This window comes from Cetorhinus maximus, chromosome 3 (assembly GCF_964194155.1).
Source record: "Cetorhinus maximus chromosome 3, sCetMax3.hap1.1, whole genome shotgun sequence".
Lineage (NCBI taxonomy): Eukaryota > Metazoa > Chordata > Chondrichthyes > Lamniformes > Cetorhinidae > Cetorhinus > Cetorhinus maximus.
Window position 1 is genome coordinate 68,711,412 of NC_135881.1, and position 20,305 is coordinate 68,731,716.

General features: G+C 44.3%; 1 protein-coding gene across 3 annotated transcripts in view; it reads left to right on the top strand.

Annotated features, from left to right (window-relative positions):
• Positions 1-3,756: 3,756 nt before the first annotated feature.
• Positions 3,757-20,305, top strand: part of efhb (EF-hand domain family, member B) — a 95,041-nt gene continuing 78,492 nt past the window's right edge. For 2 of the 3 annotated variants that reach the window (XM_078534846.1, XM_078534860.1), the window contains exons 1-3: positions 3,757-3,925; positions 4,142-4,204; positions 12,308-12,451. In XM_078534846.1, the coding sequence (XP_078390972.1) occupies positions 3,851-3,925; positions 4,142-4,204; positions 12,308-12,451 (282 nt within the window). In that variant the 5' untranslated portion in view covers positions 3,757-3,850. Of the gene's footprint in view, positions 3,926-4,141; positions 4,205-12,307; positions 12,452-15,941; positions 16,143-20,305 lie in introns of those variants that run through there. The other variant, XM_078534855.1, reaches the window with a different exon arrangement.

The window sequence follows — 20,305 nt, forward strand, 5'->3', positions numbered from 1 at the left end:
TAGCATTGAGCCACTGGATGGGCTAAAAATTGATAAAGAGGAGGTATTAGAATGGCTGGCTGTACTTAAAGCTGATAAGTTACCAGGACCAGATGAAATGCATCCCAGGATACTGAGGGAAATAAGGGTGGAAATTGCAAAGGCACTGGCCATAATCTTCCAATCCTCCTTAGATTTAGGGGTGGGATCACTGCTTTTCTTGATCTGTATTAATGACCTCTACTTGGGTGTGCAGGGCACAATTTCAAAATTTGGGGATGACACAAGATTTGGAAATATTGTGAAGTATGAGAAGGATAGTGATAGACTTTAAGAGAATACAGACAGGTTAGTGGAATGAGTGGACATGTGGCAGATGAAATTTAATGCAGAGAATTGTGAAGTGATACATTTTGGTAGGAACAATGAGGAGAGGCAATATAAAATAAAGGGTACAATTCTAAAAGGGGTGCAGGGAGCAAGGGGATCTTGGGGTGTGTGTGCACATAGCTCAGGAACTCGGGCACTTTGATATCAACATTGTCGGCCTAAGTGAGACACAATGTGCAGGAGGAGGCCAACCGAAGGGGCACACATTTTCTTGGGGGGCCTCCAGCAAAGAACGACACTGCCACAGGGTGGGTTTTGCCATCAAAAATGAGCTTGTCTGGCACTTCAGTAACTTCCTCTGTGGGATAAATGAGCACTTCATGACTGCCCAGCTCACCCTAATGGGGAACAGCATGCCACTGTCATCAGCACACATGCTTCTACACTTGAGGCAACAGGCGAAGCCAAGGAGAGATTCTACACTGACATTGAGCAATCTCTAGTCTGAGTCCCAGCAAGCGACAAACTGATCCTCCTCGGAGGTTTCAATGCCAGAGTCGGGGAGCAAGCAAATCTCCGCAAGGGTGTGATTGACAAGGAAGGATTAGAGAAAGCAAACTCTAATGGAGTCTTCCACTTGACAAAATGTCTAGAACATGACCTTGTCATAACAAACACCCTGTTCCAGCAGCGAGACAAGCACAAGATCTCATAGCAACACCCACAGTCCAAACATTGGTACCTGCTCGACACTGTCATTGTTTGAGCAAGGGACTGCAGAGATGTCCACATGGCCCTGCACCATGACAGGTACCAATGACTGCTGGACCAATCACCGCCTTATCCGATCTACCATCTCCATCAGCCTGGCCTGCAAACAATGGAGGCAACAGAAGCAATGCCACAAGCAAATTAACATTGAACGCTTCAAAAATCTCATCAAAGTGGCCCTTCTCAGTCAGCGCCTCACTGCTGACCTCACTGCAGCCACCAGGAATTACAGTGTGCCCATAGTAATATAGGCTGGTCAACCCTAAAGTCTACCATAACATTATAACTAGCATCTTGTTGACTTCCCACTAGACTGCTGAGCACTGACTTAAAAGCTAACAGCAAAGCTAACTTAGGGCTGCACAATAAATGTGTGGAAAGTTGATTGCAGGAGTTTTTTTTTGGATATATAAAGGGTAAGAGAGAGGCAAAAGTGGACATTGGGCCGCTGGAAAATGATGCTGGGGAAGTAGTAGTGGGGAACAAAGAAATGGAGGAGGAACTGAATAGGTACTTTGCGTCAGTCTTCACGGTGGAAGACACGAGTAACATCCCTAAAGTTCAAGAGAGTCGGGGGGCAGAAGTGAATATGATGGCCATTACCAAGGAGAAGGTGCTAGGAAAACTGAAAGGTCTGAAGATGGATAAATCACCTGGACCAGATGGATTACACCCCAGAGTTCTGAAGGAGATAGCTGAAGAGATAGTGGAGGCGTTAGTGGTGATCTTTCAGGAATCATTGGAGTCAGGGAGGGTCTCAGAGGACTGGAAAATTGCTAATGTAACCCCTCTGTTTAAGAAGGAAGCAGGGCAAAAGACGGGAAATTACAGGCCGATTAGCCTGATTTCAGTCGTTGGTAAGATTTTAGAGTCCATTATTAAGGATGAGATTTCAGAATACTTGGAAGTGCATGGTAAAATCGGGCAAAGTCAGCATGGTTTCATCAAGGGGAGGTCACGCCTGACAAATCTGTTAGAATTCTTTGAGGAGGTAACGAGTAGGTTAGACAAAGGAGAGCCAATGGATGTTATCTACTTGGACTTCCAGAAGGCCTTTGACAAGGTGCCACACAGGAGGCTGCTTAGTAAGATAAGAGCCCATGGTGTTAGAGGCAAGGTACTAACATGGATAGAAGATTGGCTGTCTGGCAGAAGGCAGAGAGTGGAGATAAGGGGGTCCTTCTCAGGATGGCGGCCGGTGACGTGGAGTTCCGCAGGGGTCAGTGTTGGGACCACAACTTTTCACTTTATACATTAATGATCTAGATGAAGGAACTGAGGGCATCCTGGCTAAGTTTACAGATGATGGAAAGATAGGTGGAGGGACAGGTAGTTTGAGGAGGCGGGGAGGCTGCAGAAGGATTTGGACAGGTTAGGAGAATAGGCAAAGAAGTGGCAGATGGAATACAACATGGGGAAGTGTGAGGTCATGCACTTTGGTAGGAAAAATAGAGGCATAGATTATTTTCTAAATGGGGAGAGAATTCAGAAATCTGGAGTGCAAAGGGACTTGGGAGTCCTAGTCCAGGATTCTCTTAAGGTTAACTTGCAGGTTGAGTCGGTAGTTAGGAAGGCAAATGCAATGTTGGCATTTATTTCAAGAGGACTAGAATATAAAAGTAGGGATGTGCTGCTGAGGCTTTATAAGGCTCTGGTCAGACCACATTTAGAATATTGTGAGCAATTTTGGGCCCCGTATCTCAGGAAGGATGTGCTGGTTCTGGAGAGGGTCCAGAAGAGGTTCACGAGAATGATCCCAGGAATGAAAGGCTTAACATATGAGGAACGTTTGAGGACTCTGGGTCTATACTCGATGGAGTTTAGAAGGATGAGGGGGGATCTGATTGAAACTTACAGAATACTGAAAGGCCTGGACAGAGTGGACGTGGGGAAGATGTTTCCATTAGTAGGAGAGACTAGGACCCGAGGGCACAGCCTCAGAGTAAGGGGAAGACCTTTTATAACAGAGATGAGTGGAAACCTCTTTAGCCAGAGAGTGGTGAATCTATGGAATTCATTGGCACAGAAGGCTGTGGAGGCCAGGTCATTGAGTCTATTTAAGACGGAGATAGATAGGTTCTTGATTGGTAAGGGGATCAAAGGTTACGGGGAGAAGGCGGGAGAATGGGGTTGAGAAAGTTATCAGCCATGATTGAATGGCGGAGCAGACTCGATGGGCCGAAGGGCCTAATTTCTGCTCCTATGTCTTGTGGTCTTATGGTTGCGTTGCCTGAAGCAGCAAGGTATTTTCTTTTATAAGGTCTGAAATTCAGAATTGACAATGTGGACATAATCCTAAAACAGTACAGTTGGTAGTTCAATGACGATCCTCAGGGCGAGTAAAGATATGCAATAAATGTGGCCCTTGGAAGTTGGGGGCCAATCAAGAATGAAAAAACAAACATTCTGGGCACAATTTATGACATTTCCCACTCCTTCCAAATTGTCCGAAGTAACCAGATGACGAAAAAGAAATTGCAAGTGTACAAATGTTAATATCTGTCGGAAGCTATTGGAGGTCCGAATATTGAAGACTAAGATGCTGATGAGTATGAGTCCCAGTCACTTCCATCTTCCGCCGCCGGCTGCAATTGTGCCACTGACCAGCCGCCAAGTGCTCACGTGTAGCTGGTTGCCTGGCGACAGTAAAAATCAACATTTCAGAGGCCAGCCAGATTCCGGGCTGTGAGGACGACGACTGAAATGTGAATTCAAACATTCCCAAAGTATTAAGCGGTTATGTAAAGCGTAACCATAAAGTAAATGCGTTATGTCGGGTGTCGTCCAACCTTTAAAACCTGTATATGCAGGGAAGTTCACCGATAAAGACCCCGTGCTGGATACAGTATGTATTGTGTTTCTTCTTCCTAATTTCTGCTCAATGTCTTATCCATGTCAACTATTGTAAAGTATGACTTTCGCATTATTTCTGGAATTATTCACTGAAATATGTCGGTCTTTATTTTATTTATGTGCCATGAATTAACAACGAAACCTCGGCGCGAAAGGTGCGAAGCGGACAGTGGTCACAGTCTCGTGCTAATGAATGTTTCTTTTGCAGGCGGGGAAATTAGTACCCATTACTGGAAGTGTTGGGGAATGTCTGACAGAAATCCAGCCCAGGGTATGTAAACACGTTGCAACCATATAATTTCAGAAATACTATTGACATTTAGTTCTTTGCACAGTAGAAACGTATTTATCTGACGACATTGAAGTGCAACAAGATTTCTTTTAGAGTAAAAAACAAAAAAACTGCGGATGCTGGAAATCCAAAACAAAAACAGAATTACCTGGAAAAACTCAGCAGGTCTGGCAGCATCGGCGGAGAAGAAAAAAGTTGACGTTTCGAGTCCTCATGACCCTTCAACAGAACTGAGTAATATTAGGAGAGGGGTGAAATTTCAATTTCTGCTAATATTACTCAGTTCTGTTGAAGGGTCATGAGGACTCGAAACGTCAACTTTTTTCTTCTCCGCCGATGCTGCCAGACCTGCTGAGTTTTTCCAGGTAATTCTGTTTTTGTTTCTTTTAGAGTAGCCACCCATGCCAAATTAGCCAAAGCTATTTTAATCAAAAGCTTAAAACTTAAAGACCCAAAAGCTCACACCTCAAGAAGGGACCAGCTATGAGAAAGCAAATAGTTACATAGGCTTTGGACCTTAAGAAGGAGGTATACACATTTCTTCATTAGTTTTTGAGGAATAAGTGTAATGCTTTTTATCAAACAGGTTTTAATGTATGTTGAAGGTAGAAAATGGATGGTGCATTCTCCCCTGGGAAGAAGTGGATTGTATAGCATTAAAAATGATGTATTACGCTTTAAGTACATATTTGACAATAGCTTTTTAGAGGGAAAACAAATTAATATTTAAAATTTCAACAAACCAACTAGACGCAAAAGTTACCTCAACAACCGTTCTTCCATTCCCTACATCACACCATCCCAATTCTCAAAGCACCCTACCCCCACAAGACCAAGTTCATAGAGAGACTTTTCTCCAGCCTTCCAAATTCATACTGGTACTCCACTTGTTCCCTCGTCAATTGAAATTGGCACCTTTTATTCCCTGCAGTTTGGTTAAGCTGGTGCTCTTCTTCCATCCATCCCTATTCAAACTGGCACTTTTCCCTTCACTCCCCCATTTCATTTCTCTCTGTACCGCAGGAGCAGCAAGCCTGTGTGCTTATAACTTTACAGACTGACTTCCCCCTAGGTTTGGGGAGTCATAGATGAGACCTTGTGCTCCCCCAGGGGGGAATGACAGAAATGAATAGAAAGGGATACTATCTACTATTACTGGATCAAAAATATTCTATTCTAATATTGTTTGAAAAAGGTCGAAGGTCAAGGGGCTACTCAGGGACCTTGGCATTCAGGCACCAACAGGGAGAAACAACTGTTGAAACCTCAATCTGGATACCCAAGTCTAAGCATGCTGTATAACAACATCAATTAATCCCTCCATCTTGACCTTCCACTGCAATAAAACATGCCATAGATATCTGAAGCAACTCCATCATGGATGCCAGTGTCAGCAAATCTATTGCAAAGATTTTTCTATCTTAACAGTGTCACAAGCTTTTCCAAACAGCGTGTGCCTTTATTGCTCAATTTAATTTATCAGGTGCTTCTTCAAAATGATGTCTCAAAGGTAGGAATATAACCTCAGCATGTCACCTTGTTTAAAGTAGTAGAACCAAAGAACATGGCCACAAAGTTCAAGTACTAATCAATGGAAACTATTATAATGAGTGAACAGTCAATCTATGGAACAACTTCCTGAGAAGATGGTGGAAGCAGTTGCAAATGTAAATTGGAGAGATTTATTTTGGGGAATAAAATTTTGCAGTACATTATTGATTTAGTTGGGTATCATACTGGGAGGAACTCTGACTTGGAACTATGGTTCTCAAAACAGTCCACCACTAGGGCATTCCTTGTGTCAATTTTGTGTCTATTATAGACTAATAGATGGAGATTAATTGCTATGGTTAGTCAAGAAATCTATTATTGTTGTATCATGCAACTACAGGGATGGTAGAAGGTGAACTGCATGGATCTTGGTCTTATATTTTCGAGCATTTTCTGTTCCTAGAATATCAGATGGGCAAGCTTCAGGCTGCATTTATTCTGCTTCTGCAGATTGTTTGCTTTCAACGTTCATGACAGTCATTGAGGGGAGGCTGACTGCTGTGGATGTGGAATGATCTGGAAAGATTGTACCAACCTCCACTGATTTCAACCTTTCCCATCTTTGTAACTGCCTGGAGACCTGAGGGTTTTCAGACAAGGTAGGTTTTTTTAATTCAGTTATGGGATGTGGGCTTCGCTGGCTGGGCCAGCATTTATTGCCCATTCCTAGTTGCCCTTGAGGAGATGGTGGTGAGCTATCTTCTTAAACTGCTGCAGTCCACATGGTGTAGGTACACCCACAGTGCTGTTAGGAAGGGAGTTCCAGGATTTTGAACCAGCACAGTGAAGGAACAGCGATATATTTCCAAGTCACGATGGTGAATAACTGGGAGGGGAGCTTCCAGGTGGTGGTGTTCCCTTGTGCCTGCTGCCCTTGTCCTTCTGGATGGTAGTGGTCGTGGGTTTGGAAGTTGCTGTCTAAGGAGCCTTGGTGAATTCCTGCAGTGCAAGTTTTAGGTGGTACACACTACTGCCACTGTGCGTCGGTGGTGGAAGGAGTGAATGTTTGTAGATGTGGTGCCAATCAAGCGGGCTGCTTTGTCCTGGTCGGTGTCAAGCTCCTTGAGTGTTGTTGGAGCTGCACTCATCCAGGCAAGTGGAGAGTATTCCATCAAACTCCTGACTTGTGACTTTTACATGGTGGACAGGCTTTTGGGGAGTCAGGAGGTGAGTTACTTGCCACAGGAATCCTAGCCTCTGACTTGCTCTTGTAGCCACAGTATTTATATGATTAGTCCAGTTCAGTTTCTGGTCAGTGGTAACCCCCAGAATGTTGATAGTGAGGGATCCAGTGATCGTGATGCAATTGAATGTCAATGGACGATGGTTGGATTCTCTCTCGTTGGAGATGGTCATTGCTTGGCACTTGTGTGGGGCAAATGTTACTTGTCACTTGTCAGCACAAGCCTGGATATTGTCCAGGTCTTGTTGCATTTGGACATGGACTGCTTCAGCATCTGAGGAGTTGCAAATGGTGCTGATCATTGTGCAATCATCAGCGAACATCCCCAATTCTGACCTTATGATGGACAGGAGGTCATTGATGAAGCAGCTGAAGATATTTGGGCCGAGGACACTAGCCTGAGGAACTCCTGCAGTGATGTCCTGGCGCTGAGATGACTGATCTCCAACAACCACAACCATCTTCCTTTGTGTTAGGTATGACTCCAAACAGTGGTGAGTTTTCCCCCTGCTTCCCATTGACTCTAATTTTGCTAGGGCTCCTTGATGCCACACTCTGGTTCACTAATGTCCTTTAGGGAAGGAAATCTGCCATCCTTACCTGATCTGGCCTACATGTGACTCCAGATCCAAGCACTGTGGTTGACTCTGTAACTGCCCTCTGAATAAGGGCAATTAGGAATGGGCAATACATGCTGGTCTAGCCAGCTGCACCCACATCCAATGAACGAACAAAAAACTCTGTCAAATGTGGCCTTGATGTCAAGGGCAGTCACTGTCACCTCACCTCGGGAGTTCAGCTCTTTTGTCCATGTTTGAACCAAGGTTGTAATGAGGCCAGGAGCTGAGTGGACCTGGCAGAACCCAAACAGGGCGTCAGTGAACAGGTTATTGCTAAGCAAGTGCCACTTGATCGCACAGTTGATGACCCCTTCCGTCACTTTACTGATGATGGAGAGTAGACTGATGGGGCGGTAATTGGCCGGGTTGGATTTGTCCTGCTTTTTGTGTATAGGACATACCTGGGCAATTTTCCACATAGCTGGGTAGATGCCAATGTTGTAGCTGTGGTGTGGCTTTGGGAAAGACAGACGTTATTTTCCTCCTTGTCTGAACAATCACTTTTGTGAGGCTATCCATAGACAAAGCCACAGTGCAGCTGGAGGATTGTATGGTAGCGCTTTGAGCATTCATTAGAGAACCTAAGATTGACAACAGTGCCTCTGTTGTAAGAAGTTTTTCCACAGATGACCCTGAAATTGCTTCCTCTCTAAAGGAGCTTTTATGCTTTTAATTCTGTGCCCATGACTCCGCACACATGGACTGTGGATTTATTAGATAAACATGCAAGGCTTGCAGTAATCTGTCTTGTTCCTAAAGCATCAATTTTTTGAAAATGGCATCTTGGTCTTGGACAAGTAGTTCCCATGGTTGTAGAGCTACTAGAGGCCTCCTCTCACATCTGCTGTACTATGCTTCAAGTCAACGTGTGCACATCTTACAAACAACAAATTAAACTAATGACCAATGAATTTGTTTTTCATGATGTTGGCCAGGAGACCCCTGGTGTTCTTAGAAATAGTGTTATGGGATCTTTTGCATCTATAGGGAGTCCTCACTCAAAGTTGTAGTTGCATTCCAGAAAATCATGACGTTAAGTGAAACAACTTTAAGTAAATCATAGGTTCCTATAGGAATCAATGTTAAAGCCAGAGTTAGGTTCCTTCGAACATTTCTTGCCTGGAAAAGACAATGAACAAGTTGAAATACTGTACCATACTTATACAGCACTGTGCATTCCTAGCTGAAATATCTTGTAAAATAAAATAAAGCACTAAATATAAAATAAATACAACACTGTACATAATATTTTTAAAAGTATACTCACCTATGGTACTTTTAGATTGACCAGTCTCCATCTAGTGGCAGACATTGGTCAGTGCAGGTAGCAGCTGAAGCCCCAGAGACCTGCACCGACCAACTTCTGGCAATAGATGGAGCCCAGGACTTCAGTGTGAGTTCAGAATGGGTGTCAGGAGCAACTGAAGAACAGACTCAGGGGACTAAGGTGGGAGGCAAGGCCGGGGTGGGGGAATGCAAGGCTGGTAGATAAGGCAACGCCGGAGGGAATAAGGGCAGGACGCAAGGGCGGGAGTGAGGGGAAGATTGACTGAGGGCGGGAGTGGAAGCACTGCGGGAAAGGTCATGTGAGCAGGCAGGACACAGAAGAGTAAGTCTATAGCAAACGATATTAAAGTGAAACTGGCAATGTTGAATGGATATATTGACTTTTTAAAATTCATTCATGGGATGTGGGCTTCGCTGGCTGGGCCAGCATTTATTGCCCATCGCAAATTGCCCTTAAGAAGGTGGTGGTGAGCTGCCTACTTGAACCGCTGCAGCCTATTTGGTGTAGGTACACCCACAATGCTGTTAGGAAGGAAGTTTCAGGATTTTGACTGAGCGACAGTGAAGGAACGACGATATATTTCCAAGTCAGGATGGTGAGTGAGTTGGAGGGGAACTTCCAGGTGGTGGTGTTCCCATCTATTTGCTGCCCTTGTCCTTCTAGATGGTAGTGGCTGTGGGTTTGGAAGTTGCTGTCAAAGGAGCCTTGGTGAATTCCTGCAGTGCACCTTGTCGATGGTACATGCTGCTGCCACTGTGCATTGGTGGTGGTGGTGGGAGTGAATGTTTGTGGATGGGGTGCCAATCAAGTGGGATGCTTTGTCCTGAGCAGCGTCAAGCTTCTTGAATGTTGTGAGAGCTGCACTCATCCAGGCAAGTGGAGGGTATTCCATCACACTCCTGACTTGTGCCTTGTGGACAGGCTTTGGGGAGTCAGGAGGTGAGTTGCTTGTCACACGATTCCTAGCCTCTTTATTAAAGTGAAACAACGTTAAGTGAGTCAACATTAAGCAGGGACTTACTGTACCTCAACAGGCACAACTTCCATTTAGCATCTCAGCTAAAAGATGGCACCTTTGAGAATGCAGCAACACCTCAGTACTGCATTGTCAGTGTAGAATATGTGCTAAACACTCTGGCTCCACAATGAGTGTTGACAAGTAAGCCAAACTGACACTAAATATTCTTTGCAAGGTAAGTCCTCTTAAAGTTTGAACAAATTTACAAAAGTTATTTTCCCAACTTGTGGTTTTTGAAGACTAAAGCAACGGCTGGAAAATTCTGTCATTTTTTGAGGCTTAGTTATTGGTCAGCTTCTTTGTCACTAAAGTTGTAAAAATAAATCCCTTGCTGGAACTTGTGATTTTCTTGCTGTATCATAACTGAGCTACCACCAGTGACATGAGACAAATCAATCTGTTAGCTGTCCTTTGATACATCAATCAAAAGACAGCCCTTGTTTACAAGGGATAAGATGTTCATAGCTTTCTTCGTGGAAAGAAGGCATTGGCATGATTGCATACAATGACTCTGGCTTGGCAGAATTTCCAAGCATACAAAGCATTGCATATAGCACTGACAGGAAAAATGCACTGTTGTCCTGCAGAGAGTCTGCCCTGTAATGTCAAAATGTATGCTGTACTGCTCTGCCACATGCTAACGCAAACAATATGATGCCTCCACAAGTTTCCTTTCAGTTCATATTCCATTGACACTCAGCCCAGGCTTCTCAGCCTTGGCAAACACTGAAGGAAAATTTAAATTTCATTTTAAAATTGAATAAAGACTAATACAGCCAATTGAATTAGTGAAATCATCCTATTGCAAAGGCTGTTTGTAGTGTGTAAATTAATGCTGCAAAGCAAAATAGCATTATTCCTTTTGCTCTTTTAATTTGTATTCAAATTGCCTCATCTTGAGGTACACTTCAACACACAAGGATGACTGCAGTAGGTACCAGTGATCAATTTTAGAACAATAGGTTAATCCATCTGAAACAAAATAGCTTCAGCTGTATCCTGTAAAGCAATATCTATCACCTATCTCTAGAACAATGGCGTTTGTTAACAAACATAGCTCTACCATCTGGTTTTGTACTATTCAGTTCTTTCAAAATCACTTCTGCCTTGTTACTTGCTTTTCTGATCCATCATTAACATTCCTTTTTGGAAAGTTTGGAATTATTGTCATTAACATCTGAAGTCATATTCCAAGGAAAAAAGAGAAATAAGGGAGAAGGAGAAAGGATTTTGAAACCAATGGAAAGAAACAGTTTGTGTAACAGAAGAGAGAAATAACTAACTAATTGTGAGATGGCTGGATAGTACAAGAAGAATGATTGGACCACATTTGTTTCCATGTGCAGCCACATATTCCTAAGGGTGGACATCCTTTTAAATGTTAGCTCCATTGGGTGAAGCTTTGATACAAAGCAAAGATATATTGAGACTTTCTGGAAATCATTCAGATTATCTGAGCATAGCCTTTGGCAAAGTCACCTCAGTGGATTGTAGGCTAGTTTGGCCACAGTGGCTAACCACACCTAGCACAGATTTTGCTAGAATCATTCATTTAGAGCTTTTGGCTATGAAATTTGATAAGCCCTGAAAACAGGAATGGGGATCACGATGTGATTAACCTGTGCCCTTTGCTTGCGCTGCAGGTAGTGCACAAACTTAATGCTCCCTGCAGATTTAATGATTGTAGAATGCAAGCTGTGCTAACCATGCTGTTGAGTGGCTATGCACCTGAGGGACGTAAAATCGGGAGAGGCTAGCACAAGTTAAAATAAGTCTGCACTACTTACAGGGAAGGTACCTTTTGGCTGGAGCAAATGTTGCAAATCATTCTGCAACTGCTTCTGACTTGGGAAAGACAACAGTGTCAGAGCGGCTCGAAGATTTTGTAATGCTGCACTGGAAGCATCTGGAAGCACTACATAGCATCTATTCACAGGGGGCCAGGAGATCCTCCAAACAAACTTTTCAAAGACAGTGGGACCAGATCTCTGTGATGGTCACTGCCAGTTGTCTGGCCCTGAGGACCTGAATGCAGTACCCCAAGAAGTTCAATGGCCTTCTGCCCCTTTTCTACCTCAAATACTTTCCAGATGATCTGATTGCTTATCCATCCATTCAGTGTCTTGCTCCATGGACCAACTGCCTAGCCCCATCCATATGTTTCTAGGCTTCCCTGTTCACACATCCATTAATGTTAAATGAGTTAATGTCTCTGCTAAAATAGCAAACAAAAACATGCCATATGAATGCGTTAAGTATTGTTTTCTATGATTGCTGGCTATAATTTCTGGAGTTATCACAGAATGTTTCAATATTCACTTAACTATTAGTTAATGTATTTAAATTTAAATCTAAATCAGGCATCATAACCTGAATAAGCAGCAAATCAAATGCTTATTTTTCTCATTGCTTATTCTCACAGACTGTTACCCCACCTGTGGTAAAGAAGTTTTTGAGTAGTAGCAGTCTCAAACCTGGTAAAGCCACAATTTTCCATGGCAAAGCAGCTGATCCTGATATTGCATCACAATTGCAACATGGGCTTCCTAGCAAAGTTTCTACATCTGTAAGTATTTATTGAAATGTAGCATTATTACTTTGGTTTCACTATTAATAGCTACAGTACTCTTTTTCTATTCCTGTTATATATTTATGTTTTTAGATATAAGCAATTGAAAATGGAGTAAATTAGGGGTACAGTAGTGGTTGTTTTACTGCATTAGTAACCCAGAAGTTTGAACTAATAATCTGGAGCCATGAGTTCAAATCCCATCATAGCAGCCGGGGAATTTGAATTCAATTAATTAACTAAATCTGGAACAAAAAGTAATGGTGACTATGAAATACTGGATTTTCGTAAAAACCTATCTGGTTTAGGAAAGGAAATTTGCCACCCTTACTTGGACTGGTCTACCTGTGACTTCAGACCCAAGCAATGTGGTTGATTTTAAACTGTCTTCTGAAATAGCCTTGTAAGACTACCAAAAGACCTCGATGCCAAAATGACCAGTTTCCAGCGATTCATCGTCAGTGGCAAAAATACAAGTACCATTATGTCGCACTAGCAAAATGGATGAAACACCCATGAATTTTGATATTCATGCCACCTGTGGAGTGGAAGGGATCAAAAACAGTTCTATCGAAAACCACAGGACATGAGAAGACAAGGTTCATGGTGGTACTAGCCTGCATGGCTGATGGAATGAATTTTAAACCAATTGCAATTTTCAAATGCAAAACCATGCTGAAAAATCAAGTTCCCTGCAGGAGGTTTTGCTCATGTCCATGACAACATTTGGATGGATGAGGATGGAGTGAAGTTATGGATCGATAATGTGTAGAATAGGTGTCACAAAGAACATAGCTTATTAGTGTGGGACAAGTTCAGATCCCATATAATTGATGAGATCAAGAGGCATCTCGAAAGAAAGAACACCCAAATTGCAGTTATACCAGAGGGGTCTAACATCTGTAGTTCAACCTTTGGATGCGTGCCTCAACAAGCCTTCAAGGATCATGTTCACATCGAATAGTATAGGTGGATGGTTGATGGAGAAAAAACCTTTTACTCCACAGGTGTCAATATGCATGCAACTCCATTTGATGTTTTGTGTGGTTTTATCATCAAATTGTAAGATGCTATTAATGCACAAACTGTCATCAGATCATTCAAAAAATGTGAAATATCAAATTCAATGGATAGGGAGGAAGACAGTTTGTCGCGGAGAGATGATTCTGAAACCAAAAGTGCAAAATTTGGTCCAGAGTTGGGATCCTTACAATGATGCTATAGCCAAAATGACTCAGAATGAATTTGATGAACTCTTTGCATCAGATGCTGAGGACAATGACCCTGAGGACTTTTAAAATGTTTTGATTGTGGTTAAAGATATCCTTGTAGAATTAATTAATCCAATAAAATGTGTCACATTGATTTAATTTGAATTTCTGCTATGATCAGGTGAGATGTGGTAGAATGGCTCCCCTCTTCTCCCACTCCCTATTTGACTGCAACAGGTTTTTTAAAAAGGATATGCTTGCCCATTTATTAAGTGTTTAACTATTTATGTACTGTGACTGTACAAGACATAAAACCGACACGTCTCCTTGAGGTTTTTTTTAAGAAAAAAGGATAATATTTACTGTGCTTAATCTGGTCTAAGAAGCACAATAAAAAAGTTCCAACTTTCATGCTCAAACGCACTCTGGTTCACACACACAAAAATAGGTCACAAAGTGAGTGGATAGATTAAGTTATATTTTAAAGTCCAATAAAGATTAAAGTTATACAGATCTCATAGACTGATGAATTGGGTGGATCCAGCTGAGCTCGATAGTCCCTCAGGATTCAGAGTCGAGGTGGTTTAAAGATGTTGGCAGCCGATTTATATTTTTCTTCTGGAAACAGCAGCTGCTGGGCTGATTTCTTTAAAAAAAATCTCTGCCTGCTAGGTGTGGATAGTCAAACAACAGGCAGGGCTCAAACTTGCAAGTTGGATGGAGGGAGAGAAATGGAGGTCAACATAGGGGTCTTGCCTCTTCGGCGTCTTTTCTGCTTCTGTCCGTAGCCTGGAAAAAACAGTTTCTTAACGCCTAAAACACAAAGATTAGTTGGCTTCTCACATGATCCTCTTTCATCAACTGACCAGTGACCCAAATATGCTCATGACCATTGGATTCAAGATGCATAGTTTCAACTTGATTAGATTATGACTGGATGAATTCCTCTCAGCCAGAGTCCTTTGTCTGAAGTGATTATGTCTAATTCTTGTTCCACAGTTCAGTCTGGATGTCCTGGGAATGGCTCAGGGTATGTAGTTCTGTTGTGGTAAAAGTGGTCACTTGAGTCTGTAAGCTTGCAGTAGACAAAGATGTTATTCAAGCATATGCTGAGGAGAGATCAGATCTATCCTGGTTGCTTTTCCAAGGATCTCTCAGTAATACAAACTCTGTGTCACATTCATGGTACTTAGTTCTCACATTGCAATTCACTGTTTTTGGTACATCCCCAATCTCTGATGTTGCTTTAGCACATACATCACATAACCTAATCAATGAGTGGGATACTTTGTGCTGCAGATGTTCCCTGTTATCTCAACTTTTGGCCTCAGGATGTTTGTTAGTGTCTGGGGCCTACTGAGTTCCTGTCTATTTCCTTATCTCCTTAACACCTTGTTTATCCAAGCTGTGAAGGCCATTCAATTTTATGGTAAAAGCAAAAGGAGTCATGTGGACTTGAAACGTTAACTGTGCTCCCTTCTACAGATGCTGCCAGACCTGCTGAGTTTTTCCAGGTACTTTTGTTTTTGTATTCAATTTTATGGCTTGTGATTTTTAGTTGGTTCCCACAGTACTGGCTACATATGCCTACAGTGTTGGCTATATTTCTCATCATTCCTAGAAAGAGTTCTCATAGCTATATTTGTCTATTCTAAAACTATTAACGGACATCTTAATATCAATCTTTGTATGAAATATTTCAGTTCCCCACGTCAGTTCAGTCACATTCTTCTTCGGTGATTATCTTTGATGGGTTCCTGCAGACAGGTTGGCTCCACTTAATGCCTTTGGAATTTGTCATGTACAGTGATGCAAATGTTCGCCGTCTTTGAAACTGCAGGCTTAAGTCATTGGAATGTTGCCTCAGACTTTTCAAATTTCAGTCAGTAGTTTGCATTCAGTAAATACATAAATGCACATTTTTGCTCATTTTTCAGTCTCCATCTGCAAATGAAAAATGAGTAGGGAGTGTGCCAAGCAGAAGAAAAGTTACTGGAACATTGTGGGGCTAATTTGAATAGCCTCAAAATAGACGCAGTGCTTGCAATTTGGGATTAACCTGTTAAGCCTGTTGAATGTAATGCTGGCATAGTTCCAAATACATGCTGCCTGATCATTTGGATGCTCTCTGTATCCAGCCAGTGCTAACTGTCTTTCTGATTGGCTGGACACACCAACAAGGGGCCAATATCCTGAGTGGTTAACACCACTTAACGTTAGTCTGCACTGCTTAAAGCTAGCCTGAACCTTTTAAAGGGGGAGTGCATTGTGGCTGGAGCAGGTACTGGGAGTCAGGATTGAAGAGAATCTGACCTAGGAAATAGTGAGGAATGATACAACAGGGGAGACAGCAGACTCAAGGATCTGGACACTGCACTGGATGTCTTGGTGGAAGAGATGTAAAGGAGGCAAGATGTACTTTATCTGCAGGGGAGAAGAAGACGATGAAAAGGCAGTGGCAGCAGATCACCGTGAAGGTCAGTGCCAGCAGTTTAGTCCTGAGGATTTGGATATAGTATCATAAGAAGTTCAGTAGCCTCGCACAAGTGGTCAATAAATTAATCTTCAAATACCATATCCTGTCAACTTTGCCAGTAGCTTCTGATCACCACACCCTCATTATTTACCTGTCACCAATCTCAGTACTGAGGGAGTACAAATGCCTAATATTCATATACTTCACTTCATCCTCACACATTTAGCGCTGCTGCAAGCACCAGACCCACATCTCACAGCTTGCCCACACTGCTAGCAATTCAACCATGACAGCCACATCAACCAATTGGAGGATATCAAGCTCACTGATGCACTTCCATGTCTCTTGCAGCATAAGGTGACATACAATAGGGGGCAGCAGGCATTAACTAGGAATAGAGTGGATGGATTGGGGAGAGGGTGGAAACAAGGTGCACCTGCATGTCCTGAGACCATGGTGGAGTTGCTGCTGGCCTGGCCAGAGGTGGGACTGAAACCATCAAGGTGATGGTATTCACTACCTGATCCTCCTTCTCGCATTCCACTTTTCCCTCATCCCACCCTCTACTGATGGTGGAAGAATGCACCTCTTACATTTCCCACCTTCCCCACACCACAGCCATAGCCTTGAGCTTTTCTCCTTTCAGAGATACAGCTTGCCTAGGCAGTGGGATAGCACCTAGTTGAGATGAATGATAAAGACATACTGTCCCTTGATTTAGCACTCGCAACCACTAGCCCAGATAATGAGGCTGTGCACAACAAGTGGATCGATTAGAAGCAAAACCTGCCCATGGCGAGAGACTGGGCATGAGTGGCCTGCAACCAGGTCAGGCCCAAGGATAGAATAGGTGCCAGCGCTCCAGTGGATGAGGTCTTACATGGGTTCTGCTGCAGAGGAATTATATGAATGCTTTGGTGGAGCAGCCCTCAGAAGAATATTGATAGTATGCACAACAAAATTCTTATTACATCGGGAAGGTTGCTAGAAAACCTGTATCACTGTCAAGGACCATGAAGAAGTCGAGCACCAACTTGGCACAGGACTATATGCAGATTAAGAAGCCCGTGCATTCCAGTATGGAGCAGTGGCCAAGCCTGTTTACTTTGATGGGTTGGGTTAAAATTACTCCCATAAAGACAGTGATAAACTCAGCAGCAGAGATCCAGCTTGTCAAATTTGTTAAATGGAATATCTCCAGAATATCCTTTGATACCCAGCGCAACTTATTGAAGCATCGCAGATCCATCCAAGATGTAAACTTGAAAGCAAATTATTGCTGTTCTAAGGAATGGTGTGAGATGGCAGTACTAGTGGAATGATCTTCATTAACTCAGAAGATTGGGCAGAAGTTGAAGTGCTCGAGCTTTCAGAAGAATGTTTTCCAGCAGAAGCCATGTTTTCACGTTCAAGATTTTAAAACTGATTCAGCATCTGATTTAAAATTGTGTACTGCACATGATTGTCCATATTGATCCACAGAGGTGCAAACATGGAAACCAAATGCAGGATAGAGTCCCAATTCGTCAGAGTACAAGTAATTAAAGTGATCAATGTGCCAAAACTGATACAGACTGGGATTTTCCAGTCCTGCCCATGGCGGGTTTAATGGTAATTGGGCAGGTAACGGTGCAGCAAGAGCTGAAAAGTTGGTTTCCCGCTGGCATGAAATTACAGTTGGAATGTGTGCTCCCACCCGTCATGGCGGCTCCCCATTCACACCAGAGGCTGGGGTGAGGCTGTTTTGCAATGGGATGCAGGTGAAGGCCTGACCAGAATAGCCCCCCTTTGTCCAATTATCTGTGCTGCCAGCAGGATATCATGCTGCAGGGGTCGTTGAATGGGTGAGCTGGTATGGAACGGGAGAGTGAGAAGGGCCATGGTGGAACGCAGGCGGGGAGGGGGGGATGGGGGAGTGCAGGCGGGGCGGTGGGTGCAGGCGCGGAGGACAGTTGGGTTTGGTGTGTGCAGGTGTGAACAAGTGTGGAGGGTGGTGTGGAGGTGTGAACGGGCATGGGGGGGTGGTGGTGTGCAGGTGTGAACGGGGATGGGGGGAAGAGGGGAAAGTGCTTCAAAGGGATGGGTCCGTGGTGCCCAATGATGAGGCCTGAGGGGCGTATGGAGGGAATTGTTGACAGAAAGGAATGGTGAGAGTTAAAGGGGGCATTGGGAGCCAGTAGGGTGCGAGGGCGAGGGTGACGGATGAAGGGACATTGAGGGTTGTTGGAGGGGACATGGAAGTAAAACTAGATTCTAGGGGTTGGCAGGATGAGGGGGACATGTCTATTGCCATGGGGGTGGGCTCCTTGGGAAGGTGGGGGACATGGACATCCACCTTCATGGGAAGGCGGGTGATGGGGGAAGGTTGTAGGGTCACTATGGGGAGGTCTAAGATCACACCAGGAGGGTCAATGGTTATGCAGAAGAGGTTGTGGATCACGGGGGGAGTTTGGAAGGTATTGGGCTGTACCTGAAAAGTCACACACACCATGGCTGCTTGAAATTAAAAGAGTATCAAGGTGGCAATCTCAAGATGCTGCATGGGAGTTGGGCCGGGGGGGGTGGGTAGAGTGGCCGGTCAACTCAAATGGACAACGGTAGCACTGGCAATTCTAAGGCGTTTCAACAGATGAGCATGTGAAGGCCAAAGGCTCAGCATGCGTGGAGACTTCTTGCACATGGCTCACAAGGGCCCTGGCAAAGATCCATGCCTCCCTGCACATGCATGATTCCGGGGTCACAGACCCTGCCTGGGGTGTTCCTCTGATGATGGTGGGGGTGGTCGCACAGGCTTAAGGACAATGAATCGCAATTAAACCACATCAGACCTCATTAAGGTGCAAGTGTAATCTATTTACAAAAGTGTAATAATGTGAACATTCATAATGCACCAGTGCAGCCACATGTAAAATCATAACTTCTTAATCTTGCATTTCCTACCACGTCTTCTAGGTGCTCCTCTGACACCCGCAGGTGCGGAGGCAGCCTGCTGACTAGTTTGCCCTGTTGTCTTGGACGACCTTGGTTGTCACCCTCTGGATACCCGAGGCCTGGAAGGCCCTGGCTTACTTTGCTGTGGGGCAGCTGCTCCCTCTGCAGTCACAGAGGATGAAGTTGAAGGGGTCACAGGCAGAGGGGATTCCGAAGGGTCAGATACCCTCAGAGAGTGCTGAGTGGAGGTTCCAGGGAAGTCCAACAGCCGCTCCTCCTCCCTTTGGGTACCCGAGGGCCCCTGCCTGACTTCTTGAGGGAAGAGCCACCTGGAGGGAGGTTGAGGTGCCCTGTCCCCCTCTTGTGTAGCCACTGCAAAAGCTCACCCATGGCTACAGCGATGGAGTGCAGATCTGTACGCATCTCTAGCAGAAGCTGGGCTTTCTGCTAGATCACATTCTCCATGACGTCCGCCATCCCATGGAGACCTTGATGCACGCACATGTCGGTACCACTCATCAATCAACAGGCTGGTGGACTCCTCCGCCTCGAGTGCCTCTGTTTTGAGGGCCTCCGACACCTCTGCCTGATGTTCCCCTGCCTCGCGCAGCTTCCCTAGCATCTCATGCAGGGCCAATCCCAAATGTACATCGCAGATGCCTTTTCCCCAGCAGTCCTCCGAATGCTAGTGAGCTTGACTGACCCAGAGTCCCCCCGCTGCGGACACACGTCCATGTGGTGACCACCAGAGTGTGAGACCCTGCCTGAACTAGATCTAGTACCCACCAAGGTGTGTGTCTCTGTACTGATGAAGGGTGCACATGATTGCTGTGACGCCTGTAAAGGTGCACTTTCTCCTACCCAATGTCCTCGGTCCTCTGTGGACTGGATGAACTGCTCGACAGGGCTTCTTTCTTCCCTTGCCCTCTTCCTGCTGGCACCAGTAAGTGAGAGAGGAGAGAGTGAGTGACTGACTGCATGAGCTGCCTCCAACATGGAGAAATACATGACCTTTAGGTTTCTATGTGACCATACCTTCCAAACCCATGACCATTACCATCTAGAAGGACAAGGGCAGCAGGTAGATGGGAACACCACCACCTGGAAGTTCCCCTCCAAGTCACTCACTATCCTGACTTGGAAATATATCACCGTTCCTTCACTGTCGCTGGGTCAAAATCCTGGAACCCCCTTCCTAACAGCACTGTGGGTGTACCTACACCACATAGACTG